Raw genomic sequence first — 12,729 nt, 5'->3', positions numbered from 1 at the left:
ATGCTCTCAGTGTCGTGTTTCAAGTCATGTCCGCATCTTGAATTTATCTCTTAGTTGGCACTTGGCTTGACCTTCGCAATGTCATACGTATACGTTAAGGTTTTGCACCATCGGTGCAAACCCTATATTGGACAGTAGTGAAAACTTATTTGGTTTACTATAGAATGCAATGACAGTCATTATGAGTGGAGCTTAGGTTGCCTTGAGAAAACATTTCCTCTAGTAATATGCACTTTCGGCTCCATTTGTACGATTCAAATGGGCATATCCCAGTCAAGCAGGGGATTTTTTGGCTCTCTGCTAGTCAATCACTTACTTTATGATTCAAGTCTCCCTTCGATACACAATCAACTTCGAGAAGAAGTATTTTCATGTGTTTTCAAGGCTGATTAAGCTTCTGGTGAACAGTGAAAAAAATATGAGGTCAATTTTCTTGATGGATTGATGAATCATGTGCCTCTGCTGAGTAATAACTATTTTCTAACTTCAGGATCTTGAACCGGTTTGCTCCAAAGACTTTATCTCTCATGCTCTTTTACGTCATGTTTTGAGTCATTTCCACGTCAGTTGGGTTACCTCTTACCTGGCGTTCGGCTCAAGGCTCGCAATGCCATGTGTAGATGTAAAAGGTTTTGTGTTGTCGGTGTAAACCTTATATTCGACGGTAGTTGAAACTTATTTGGTTAACTATAGATTGCAATGACAGTCATTATGAGTGGAGTTCGATTTGCGCTGAGAAAACATTTCCTCTAGTGATATGTATTTTTTTACTCCATTTGTACATATTCCAATGGGCATATCACATTCTATTCCGGAATTCGTTGGGCTCTCTGCTAGTCGGTCATTTACTTTACAATTCAAGTTCTCTTTGATACACAATTCTCTACCAAGAACGATTTTCTTGTGTGAATAGCGACACATCACGTGAGGTCAAATGGCTTGACGAATTGATGAATATACCTTGATGTAGACTGGTATATATGATTGCCTTCCACGTTTCACGTTCCTCGCCTGGGTGGTAACTCTTTTTCTAACTTTGTGGTCTTGAACTTGTTTTCTCCAAAGACTTTATCATTTTGTGTCGAAGCAAAAGAAAATGTTAAAAAACATTGTGATGGAGCACATATTGGGGAACATGGATATGAAATGACTTATATATGTCACATCATGGAGCTTCAGCTCCAAATTTACATACACAAGGATGATAAAAATATATTCTCATGGAGCTTCAACACAAAATCTACATACACAAGGATGATAAACACTCCAAATCTGCATACACAAGAATGATAAAAAATATTCCCGTGAATTCGTACCAAACTCAAATTCTTCTGTAATCTACAACATGTGTTTGTCGTTTTGGTTCTAAATGTATAAATTTTTGTGGTATGGTTCACTCAATTCAATATTTAAAAGTAGGCACACTAATGTAACATATATTCTAGAAGTAACAAATAGCTCTAAGTAAAAACCATCTAATCCGCATAATGTTACAATATATGAACAATACATATGGAATTGTGGTGTGTGGATCATTAGATGATTTTCACATGGACCGTGTGGGATTTCAATCCCTGTATAGCTCTCACTATCATGTGCTCATCTTTCATGCAATTTTCCAAACCATCTAGGTTATCATATAGATGGCGTTTGGTTCAAGATTCGCAATGCAATTCGTGAATGGAACATGTTTACAACGTCGGGTTAAACTGAATATTGCACAACAATTCAAACTATTTTTTTTCTCGCATGCTCATCTTCCATGGCATTTTCCATGTCATTTAGGTTATCACTTATTCACAATGCAAGACGTGAACGCAACAGCTTCACACTGTTGGTTTAAATCGAACATTGCACTATAGTTGAAACTTTATTTTGGTTAATATGGAATTTGAAGTTTATTGATATCAGAGGAGTTTGGTTTGCATCGACAAAACATTTTCCATAATACCGTGTGCTTCCACCAGGTGGGCATTTCTCAAGGATTCGACTGGGTATGTCACATTCGATTTGGGAAACCTGCTAGCATTCTTCCAGTCAACCTATGGTTGATCAGTCCATTTGCCATCAAAATCTTGAACCAACCTGTGGTTGGATGGTTGGTAATTGGTATCCCCAGCCCACCAGAGTACAAGTCCTAGACTTGACACCGGTGCTCGTATTTTCCTGGATTTATTCTAGGCCTTTCAGCGATGTGCGTTCAGTGGGAGGAGACGTTCCCGTCGACTACGAATGCGTCTATGGCGACTTCGTCAATCTCAAGATGATGTGCCGGCTCAGTCTGTCGAAGGTGTGCTCATAGGGGTAGGATGTGTGTGCGTGTGTTCATAGGGTGAGTGTGTGTATGTACGTATGCATGAGCGTCTGCATCTGTATTGTGTTCAAAAAAATCTTGCTTGATACATAGTTTCTTGGACAAATAGGGGTTCTCTTGAATTTTTAGGGTTGATCAAGTGTCTGGTGAAACATGGAAGCATTATATTGTGTGAGACCAAATCACCTAACAGATTGACGAATATGGCACGATATACTAGTCCACATATACTGTACAGTCTTGAACCATAGGGGCAGAGCCTTCTGCATATATCATGTTCCTCCCTTGCTTGGTAAGTCTTTTTGTTAGTTTGTCGATACACGGGCTGAACATAGTCTTGGAAAACAGTGGCGTGGTAGATGCATATGCAATCCAATATTGTGTAAGTTGTTGATATCCTAGAACTAGAAGTAACAATAAAGAAAAGGGCACTCTAGACAAAGCTATCTAATTCGCGTAATGCCCATCTCCAAACAAGCGTGGGCCGATATCCTAGATAGTGTAAGTAGGTGCAACAATATATATGTAATATAGTGTATTGTTCGGAGCCCTATAGATATCCTAGAGCTAGAAGGAACATATATAAGTCTAAAAGGAAAACTTTCTAATTCGCATAATGATGTTACAAAAATATGAACAATATGTAAGTAGGTGCAGTGCACACATCGATCGACAAGTGAAACTTTTGAAAGGAATCGGATCAACCAATGCATGGGGAGAGACTGGGACTGACAGAGACTCCCAAAAACCGTCCGGTCCCTTTCGCGAAGCCGACGCGTCGGGCAATTGTCAATAGAAATAAGTCCGACACGTTGGACAAACCGGAACAAATAAACCGCCAGCGGGTTGCCCTGCCTGCACGAGATTCATTTCACTTCGTGTCTGAGAACTCTGTGTGAAGTGTCTACGTTAACCGCTTTGATTTGCGTGCGGACGAGCGATCGCACTGCTAATTAATCAGTCCGCTATGTGGAAGCGACCGAGACGTGTGCGTGAGTGGGAGAGCGATGCTCGGGCGCCTTTTCCTCCGCACCGGTGAGGAAAATCCAGCGTTTGGATTGGGTGGGATACTTTTTTCGTAAAGCTTTTGCCATTGTGTGCCGTGTGTCGGTGATGGCTATCTAGGCTAAGTACTCTATCATTAGTTTAACTCGCCTTTGCCGCCTTGTTTTAGTAGCATCGCCATCATGCACGGATTTGTTGCGCCGGACCGAGCATATCTCTTATTTGTGATCTAGTTCTAATTATTAAGATCTTTCATTCATCGGTGGCACGTCGTGTGCAGAACCCGTCTAACGTCTAGACTATACAGCTCATTGATATAAAGTTTTCGGTGTTATTTAGCCAAAATTCGTTTTATAGTATCAACTAATTAATTAATTGGCGAACCAATATGTGATTGGATGGTTAGAGGGATAGTGGTATCCTCAGCCCATCAGGGTTCAAGTCGTGGAAAGAGACGTCCGCGTCGACGACGAGGCGTCTATGGTGACTTCGTAAATCTCAAGATGATATGCCGGTTCAGTCTCTTGAAGATGCTCACAGAAGTAAGGCGTGCGTGTGTGCGTTCATAGCGGTGAGTGTATGTGCGTATGTATGAACGCTTGCGTCTGTACTGTGTATGAACTACTTATGGATGAATATAGGCGTAGTTTAGAGTGTAGATTCACTCATTTTGCTTCGTATGCAATTTACATTGAAATCTCTACAAAGATTTATATTTAGAAACAGGAGTGCATATGAGTGGCGAGGTGAACGAAACCAACGGAAATGTCGGTGTATATTATGTAGGAGTATCATGTTGTACAGCCCATTATCAAGCATGCCTGGTTGATCAAATTAGCTGGGGCGGGATGGGACAAGAAGGGAATTAGCGTGGCGAGTTATGCGTGGACAGCACAGCACGGGGGATAACCAACTAACTGGAGTAGCATCTTGTGTGCACGCAGAGGAGAATGAATAATTAGTGGCCGGAAAATGACCTCGCAACAGACCATGTAGATATCGAGCCGTCCGTTGCGCCGTGGACGTTCCCGGCGTCAGAGCGACGCGCCGCCCACTGCCCGGACGACGAATGCGCCGGAGCATGACGCGCCAACACACTACTCCTCCGTCGGCCGTCCTGATTTAGTTCTTGTTTTCACTCTAGACCAGATCTTCTTCTAATTAAATTAAATACCAGTTATATAATCTGGTATGTACAGTAATTTGTGGTTGAGAAGCGTTCGCACCAGGGCCGGCCCTGGGGCATGGGCGACGGGGCGACGGCCCAGGGCCCTGGCGAGGGGGGGCCATGATGGAGTATATACATATACTATAGCCCAGCAAAAAGCAAAAAAAAGATACAAAAGAATTAAAGAAAAGAAATAGGATGGGCTAGGAGGCCCAGATATAGCTAGCTAGCTAGCGATCGCTGGATACGCGAAGGCCAAGCGGCGCCGTGACTCACGCTGGTTTCTACGTTTCCTCGTCGCCCTCGCACGCCCGTCGGCCTTCTCGCTCGTCGCTCGGCGCCTTGCCCCTTGGCCCTTGCCGCGTCGCCGTCGCCTCGCCGGCTCGCCATCGCCGCCACACAGCAGTCCGACAGGCAAGCGGCAGCCCGGCCATCCGGCATCCAGCACCGCGGCAATACGGCAATACCTATACGAGTACGCATCTGACTGGAAGTCAACAAGTACGCATCCATGTTTCCTGTCCATCCCCAAACCAGAATTTGACAATCTCACTATCTCAGTAATTTATTTATTCTTTATTTAGTATGTACGTATTCTAATCCAATCTATCATTTTTTTTGTCATTCTATATAACATGTCTAGGGTTTCAATCATCCGATCTATAAACTCCTAATTCTTTGTATGCTCTTTTGATCTTTTCTTCATGATTTTAGGACATTAGCCTGCCATGTTACCTAAGAAGAAGCAATTGTCGGGTGCTGAAAAAAGGAGGAAAAAGAAAGAAAGTGATCTGAAAATTCTAGCACTGAAGGATATCTTGGACAATGTTGATCTTGATTGTGCCCTTAATGACTTCGCATCAAGAAATGCCCGAAGAAACTTTTTTTGAAGCACTGAAGTATTATTGTTGTCGATGGAGTCAGTCTAATTTCGTTCTTATTTGAGGTAATCATGTCATGTTACTTTCATTTTGCGATCTTTTTAGTACCATTATTTTTTATGGAGTCGGTTTGAATTTGATTATTATTGTTCTCGATGGAGTCATTTGAATTATTATAGTCATATTTTAAACTAAAGATGTGTGATTGAAAATTACTTTTAATAAGTTATATATATAACATACGCATACATATATATTGTCTTAGGACTTAGGACTTAGGGGCCCATGTTGTCGAGTTCGCCTAGGGCCTCCCGAAACACAGGGCCGGCCCTGGTTCGCACTATGTGCTCGATCGAAACAGCATGGGCCCCATTTCGGAAGCTTTGATGCCTTCCGCGCACCAAGAACTTTGAACAAAACGGTGCGCAAAAGAGAAGCCCATGTTCTAATCCCGGTGCTCAATGCATGTAATTGTAGAAAAATCTTGTTTCTATCCTCAGTCTTGCCCCCGTCCTGGCGGGCGGTGCGACTAGCGTCGAAGGAGGGTGGGCGGAGGTGTCTCTCCGATGGATCTCCACTCAGATCTGGTCTTCGTTCGTCAACGTTGGTCTGTCTTCATGTTGAATTCTTTTGATCTATGCTTTTATTCATAGGCGGCGGTTGCTTTTCTGGTGCACTAGTTCTATGGAGCCTTAAGACGATGACTTTTTAATTGTCTGCTGCAACAAGATTCGTCCGGCTCCAACAAGGAAGGGATGATGACGTGCCTTCAGCTCGCTTCAGTATTTTTATAGTCATTGCTAGATGGTCTACGGATATAATATTTAATATTTTTGTGCTCGCCGTAGTGAATAGATCGAAAATTTTAAGCAAACACCGGTCTTGCCATTCTTGTGTAGTAGTGTGGTTAGGAGACGCGCCACCTCGTGAACACGTATGCATTGCGAATCATGTGCACCAGTGCCGTGCATGCAGTACGTACGTGCTCGCTCCCTGTCGACAATATAAATATGCAAGAAAACGACCACGTCGCTGCGCTTTCGGACACAAATAAATAAAAATAATAATACGGCGAGTACGAAAGTCCTGGAGACGCTGGCGACGGCGTGCCGGCCGGCTCGCGACTCCGCTGGAGAGTACGTACTACGGTATAAATGCCGATTCCGACGCGTCACGCAGTTCACGCGTAGGCCTGGCCATACCGACCAGTAGGAGTATACTGTATAGCGCCTGTCTGCCTACCGGCCGGGTCCATGTCGCCTCATGTATGTTTATAATCAGTGGGCCATCTGCCATTGTTGCCGTTGACATGTCGCCCACAACAGTCTCGGCGTTTCGTCCGTTCATTCATGCATTCATGCAGGGCGACGGGGCACCACGTGAGCATCTGGACAAAATTATTTTCTTCCCATGAAACTCACCGTACGGACCGTATGTATATCCGGTAGATACGGTTCGGTAAAAACAGATTTGCTAGAAAAATACGGTCTCAGAAACAGGATGATACATACAGGATAAATCTGCGGTTACCGACACATGTTGTGTCCGCGGCGAAACATATATAGGCACACATTTTTGTTCCACATCTCACTAGCATAGAGATTAGGTAGTACCAATGGTAATGATGATGAGGCTAGGCTTACTGATTCCGGTCTCGGTCAGCAGGAATGCAATCCAAACAGAGGGCAATTTATTGAGGACATGCACTTCAGGAGGCATGCATGGTGGTACAAGGTGAGCGGCCATGATAATCGTCTGAGAACTAGAGAAAGCGGTCGAACCAGTCGCTCGCTTCCTTCACCATGCTCGCGGTCATCCTGTGCCCAACTCCCGGCTCCGCGACGAACTGAACATGCAGCAGCAGATAAAGAAGCTGTTAGCGATCCAAAAGCCACCCTTTGTTTTTTTGGATAATACCTTGCTCTTATCCTAGATCTACACGATCATGCACTTGTCGCGGAGAAGATGGACGCTTACCAACGGAATAAAGCTTAAAAGCAACAAATTAGAAAAGGAAAAGTTACAACGCAACCCATGCTACAGAGAAAGCATAAATCAACCAAGACAAGATACTTCATCGGGGCGAAGAATTTGAGCATTCGATCCCTCACTCGTTCTGGTATGTGGCGCCTGAGCGCCGCAGCCCCACATGGTTTCAGCGTTTAGGACGTGGGAAAGAGGTGGTCCTCTCCTCGGAATGAAAACGATTATTGGATTGGAAGTCGAGGTCTGGCCTTGGTTTTTAAAACAGACGGTGGACCAGGCGTATGTGTAGCTGGCGGTCAGTGCCATCTCCCCATCGCTTACCAGCAGTAATCGGTTGGTTTTCTGCGCATTATTTTCCAAGAATATGCTGGCCGGCCGGCTTGAATACAAAACGGAGGAGGAAGAGTCCGAGAAGGCTCGGCTGAGCGAGCCACCGGCATCGCCTCTCCATGCAGCACAGCGAATAGATGATTTCAGGTGCGCACAGCCTTTTCCAGGTGGACCGTGGAAGTTCTTAAGATCATTAAGTTCTTGGATAAAGTTGGTTTGTGAGACGATTGAATCTGTTACAAGTCTTATGTGGCATTTGAATGGTTCCTTTTTGTCCAGCTGGGCATCCATTTCTATAACTGGTACCATCCCCCCCCCCCCCCCCCCCAAGTCAGATAATTACTTTATTAGGTTGCATTAAGCCTCTAACCTTGTAATGATTCTTACGGAAATGTGCATTTTACATTGAATGTTTCGCTACATATATTCTGGTAAATCAGATCTAGATTTTTGATAGAAAAATTTAGATCTGATTTACCAGAATAAAAATGAAGGAGAAAAAGTCCAAAAAGGCTTGGCTGAACGAGCCACCGACATTGTCTCTCCATGTAGGCGCAGCAAATAGATGATTTTGCGTGTGCATGGCCTTTTCTAGGTGGAAGTTTTTAGGTTCATTACGTTATTGGAGCTGACTTAAAGTTGTCCCAAGTCCATTGAAAAACATAATACCAACGTTTTCGAATATCTGATTATTATACATTGTAGGAATGAAGTTTCATCTTTTTCCGGGTTTGTATAAAGGTTTGTTATCTTAGATTCTTAGTAGTTAGCACTGCCCATATTGATCTATAGCTTTAGTTTAGTTATTTAGGAGAACAATCAGTTTTTTTTTCTCTCCAGGAGAGAATACCTTCAAATGACAACTTTACAAACATATTATTGTATGTATAATGCAAAATGCATAGTGTTAATAATTTTTACTCCTGATAAACTAATATAAGATGTTTTAGATAACTACTTCAGTGATCTAAAATGTCTTATATTACTTTACAGAGGTCGTATTTTCGAGCAGGTTTAGCCATTTAACCTGACAAAGATGAATACAAGTTTGAGAAGTATTAAACCAACCCGTTACAGTTTTAAGAAAATCTCATATTCATAGGTTTTAACTAGTGAGAGTTCATGTGTGGCCCCAAAAGAGCGGTGAAAAGAAAGTACATTGCATGTTACCTTGAACTTCTCCGCAGAACCAGCTTCTTCATAAGCCTTAGCAGCTTTGGAGGCAGGTTCTTGTAGACCAAGGACTGGGCAACGAGGGTCGTCAGCACCTGCATGGTAATTGGTAAATGAAGCTCCAGCAGCAAGAAACATCCTCAATTAAGATTAATTTTTAAACAAAGGGTTAACAACAGTTCTGGTTCAACCATAATGTATAAAACTAAAATATATGCTGAAGACTGGAAGCCCCAGCCCTCAAGTGCTCATTGAACTCATAAAAGAGAAGTGAGAGACATTTCAATATGTTGGGTTATGCAACAACTATTGGACGAAGCAGAAGCACTCAATAAGAAATATGATTGGTTTTACCATTTAGGAGGAGGAGCGGACGTGGTGCAATCAGAGGAACTGAGTAGGGAGCATCAAACTGTGAAGCCATACCAGGTGCTATCTTGTCCCAAACCTGGTAAAAATATGTCAATACACGATCGTGAAACATTTCTAATGGAACAATCAGAAATAAATGTCAAATAAATGAGATAGTCACCTTTTTCACAACCTCTGCATCTATTTCACTCTTCCCTGAATCAATTCTTGCTTCTACAGGAAAGGCAAAACGACATAGATACTTACATGTAAATGTTCTGAACTGATATAGTATATTTCAGTTGTGATCTATATTTTTCAATGGTGTGTGCCCAATCTTAAAGAGGATGCATGGTATCTAACCTTCAAATAAAGGCTTAATGCTATCAACTCTAGCTTGCCACTTGTCATTATCTATTGCCCATTGAAATCCCTGTAGCCACCACAAAGAGCATTGCTTTACTTACATGGGACAAATCACAAAACTATGCGCACCCATATCGACAAATTACTGTTGTGTGTACCTGAACACCAATTATTGGAACAACAACACTGTACCGTGTATCCACAAAAGCAGCAAACCATGCATGCATTCCTGTATTCAGCTCCAAATAAAAAAGATAAATTTTCTAAAAGTGAAGTCTATGTATTAATTCAGTATCATGATGCAATCATGATCTATAATACCCACGAGTGATTCACCAGTAATCCCTATCCTAGAGGGATCGACATCCTCCCTTGCACTAAGATAATCTCCAAGCTTTATCAAGTCCCACACCTGCACATGTTCCTCACTGAGTATCGCAAAAAAACAGGCCTAACATGTTTTGAAGTATGATATACCAGGTCATACAGTAGAAGACAATCATAAGGAGAGAACCAGACCAAGAGAATAAATCCAGAATTCAACTGAAGTGCCAACCCAGATAGTGTAGTTATGGCACCAGTACAGCTGGACTAACACCAACAACAGTGGCTTACCCATCAGGTTAGTTAAAGAGTAGACCACCAGCCACCAGGCATGGCACTGGGCCAGCCCAACTAAAGGCATGTGCTATACATATCCGGTTTGACATTTATTGGTACAGAGCCATCCATTTATTAAAAAAAATGTATTTGGTGGGCAAATTGAACAACACTGTTGCCAGAACTTAAGAACAATCAAAACATCAATTGTAACAGGTGGAAATAACATTTGGTACCGTGTCAAAAATAAAAGGCATAGTGTCCCCATTCCTCCAAGCTGAATTGAGTGCCTGTGTTTAAACCATGAAAGTAGGGATGATCAGATCAACTGTGGATACTACAATTGTCGAACGTTTCATGAAATCGGCGGCACATAAATGGGAGTAAGTAGATTACCTCTATGTAAGTAGTCTTGCTGCTGGCCCTTTCACCGTGATAACGAGAATCGATGGCGACAGCAATATAACCCCTGGAGGCATATGCCTGCAAATGTGCAAGCAAATTTTAAGAACAATAACTAGTTGAACATTAATGCACACTGCATAGAGGCATTGCTGATATGGTTGAAATGGGAAGCAATTTTACCTCAAGTAGAGGACGCAACCATTCCTTGCATTTGTAAGAGCTGTGCAGTATTACAACAACGGGCTTTCTTTCAGGAGCAGCGTCGTTAAGTTTCAGTAGAAGTACAGGTAGGCGTCCCTGTTCGCCCGACTGTTGGGAGAAAAAAGTGTAACAAATTCTGCTGTTTAGGGGACAAGAGGCACAATAAAGCCAAGCCAGTGCGCGTTAACTGTAGACTCAACTGGAGCTGGATCTCAGAACCACATTTAATACACCAACTATCAGGCTCTCCACAGACCACAAGTGGGTGCTTCAGACAGAGGGTCTGAGTGGAAACATGGTGCTAGGTGAAGCACATGTATGCAATACTATCAATCTGTCATTCTGTCTATGACGAGCACTGAGACGAACAGACACGCCTAGACAAAATGCACACTACTGTTGCTCCTCTACTATCTTTGTGGTAGCTCAGATGTAGCTGGCTTCATTGATCTCAAGTTAAACTGCAAAGATGCAGGCAGGCAGTGTGCAGTGCGATATTCAGAAACAAGCAATGCGCACTGTATCGGCTTGACACCTGCGAGGCTGCGACGAATCAATCGGTTGATCGATCGTGGAAATGTATGGGCAAAAAAGTACCTCGGTCATGAGGTAGAAATTTTCCTCAACCAGCTTCTCCTCGAAATTCTCCACCTCCTTCCTCGGGCACGACTCCATGGCCTGGGGAAAAAATTCAGACACGGCAGAGTCAACACGGTTGCCTCGATCTGGAAGGGGGAATGCAGTTGCGCAGATCGACGGAGGACCCTGACCTCTCTGCCCCCCAGAGGCCCGTTGCCTTGGTACAGTGGCTCCTTCACCGGGCTCCCTTTCTCCACGGTCGTAGGCACCGGGACTGGGGCGCCACGAGCAGATTCAGAGCAAAGCCGTTGATCAAACTTGTTAGGCTGCAAACTCAGGGACGCGCAAGCGCGAGGGAGAAAGGGAGGGGGGTGGGGCCGGCTGACCTTGGAGTTCGCGGCGGCGGCTGAGGAGCACCTCGCGGAACTCCGACCTGAGGTCTCCGGCGGCGGCGGCGGCGGCCATTGGGGCTCCGGCGGCGTCGGGGCGGCGGCAGGCGATGGGACCGCACGTGGTGGACTTGGAAGCGGAAGTGGAACTGGCGGAGTGGCAGGCGGGCCCCACCACCCCCACGAGGCGTCCCTTCGAGTGGCCGCTCGTCACGTGCGGCACGCGGCCGGCGGCGGAGGAGCACGCACGGCCGGTGCGCCGCGGCGAGGGTCAGCGCCAGCGCCATGGCCCGCCTCAGCATCTGCGACCGAGGAAGAGGCGGCGGATAAGGTTCGCCAGCTGGCCGCTCGCCGGCACGCGGCGTCGCGCGCGCCACACATCGTGGGACGTGGGGAGAGGATATGACTGCCACTGCGAGTGCTCTGCCGGAATCGAATCCCTACCTCCGTCGCCGTCGAACCCGCCGGTGAGAAAATTCCAAGGCACTATTGGACGAAAAGTTTCCAGGATAGATAGAAAAAATTTCGAGGGCATACAAATTGTGAAAGCGACTTACATTTACAAGTTGATTTGAAAGCTTTGGCGAAAGATTAATGTTGGTTACTACCGTTCAAGTCCGAGAGGCGAGAGATGTTTCAAACGGGTGAAGTATCATTTTATCTTCTGTTCTCTCTCTCTGATTCGTTTGGTTGTGGGATGTCTATTTATCTCCAGAGTATATACAACAAAAGAAATAGTTACAGGGAAAAAGAAAAACGATAAATCTAACCACCAGTCGACTCGATAGCCGTTCGACTCGATAGCCGTTCGATCCGCATCCAACGGCCCGCGTAGCCCCTGGTGCGCGCAGCGCAGGTGGCGATAGCCGTTACGTTCGCTCTATGTCGTTGTCTTGTGGGTCCACTCAAAACCGCCCATCGCGCCCAATGCGCACGATCCCCACTCGCCCCCTCTCCTTGTTCGCCTGCACTACTTCTTCC

The 12,729-nt window shown here is 44.6% G+C and overlaps 1 protein-coding gene across 2 annotated transcripts; it reads right to left on the bottom strand.

Annotated features, from left to right (window-relative positions):
- Positions 1 to 6,876: 6,876 nt before the first annotated feature.
- On the bottom strand, positions 6,877 to 12,215 carry LOC123159997 (putative hydrolase YtaP). Of its 2 annotated transcripts, none has more exons than XM_044577802.1 (13): positions 11,746 to 12,215; positions 11,551 to 11,633; positions 11,378 to 11,458; positions 10,760 to 10,888; positions 10,571 to 10,657; positions 10,411 to 10,464; positions 9,911 to 9,986; positions 9,733 to 9,803; positions 9,572 to 9,641; positions 9,390 to 9,442; positions 9,212 to 9,305; positions 8,855 to 8,952; positions 6,877 to 7,214 (listed from the first exon to the last, which is right to left on the bottom strand). In XM_044577802.1, the coding sequence occupies exons 1-13, from the start codon at positions 11,822 to 11,824 to the stop codon at positions 7,131 to 7,133; spliced, it is 1,059 nt and encodes a 352-aa protein (XP_044433737.1). In that variant the 5' UTR covers positions 11,825 to 12,215; the 3' UTR covers positions 6,877 to 7,130. The 2 variants fall into 2 exon arrangements, with proteins under 2 accessions (XP_044433737.1, XP_044433736.1); XM_044577801.1 differs by having other exon boundaries at positions 9,896 to 9,986; positions 11,746 to 12,214.
- Between the last annotated feature and the right edge of the window lie 514 nt (positions 12,216 to 12,729).

This window comes from Triticum aestivum, chromosome 7B (genome assembly GCF_018294505.1).
Source record: "Triticum aestivum cultivar Chinese Spring chromosome 7B, IWGSC CS RefSeq v2.1, whole genome shotgun sequence".
Taxonomy (NCBI): Eukaryota; Viridiplantae; Streptophyta; class Magnoliopsida; order Poales; family Poaceae; genus Triticum; species Triticum aestivum.
The sequence above is the reverse complement of the archived record's forward strand: the minus strand, read 5'-3'. Positions and strand labels throughout refer to the sequence as shown.

What these genes read in the sequence shown, in the direction of transcription:
- LOC123159997 (XM_044577801.1), bottom strand. Translation starts at nt 11,824, where the DNA reads ATGGCCGCCGCCGCCGCCGCCGGAGACCTCAGGTCGGAGTTCCGCGAG. An exon ending in TTCCAATAATTGGTGTTCAG is followed by an intron (nt 9,642 to 9,732) that starts GTACACACAACA and finishes TGGTGGCTACAG; the next exon opens with GGATTTCAATGGGCAATAGA. An exon ending in CATTAAGCCTTTATTTGAAG is followed by an intron (nt 9,443 to 9,571) that starts GTTAGATACCAT and finishes CCTTTCCTGTAG; the next exon opens with AAGCAAGAATTGATTCAGGG.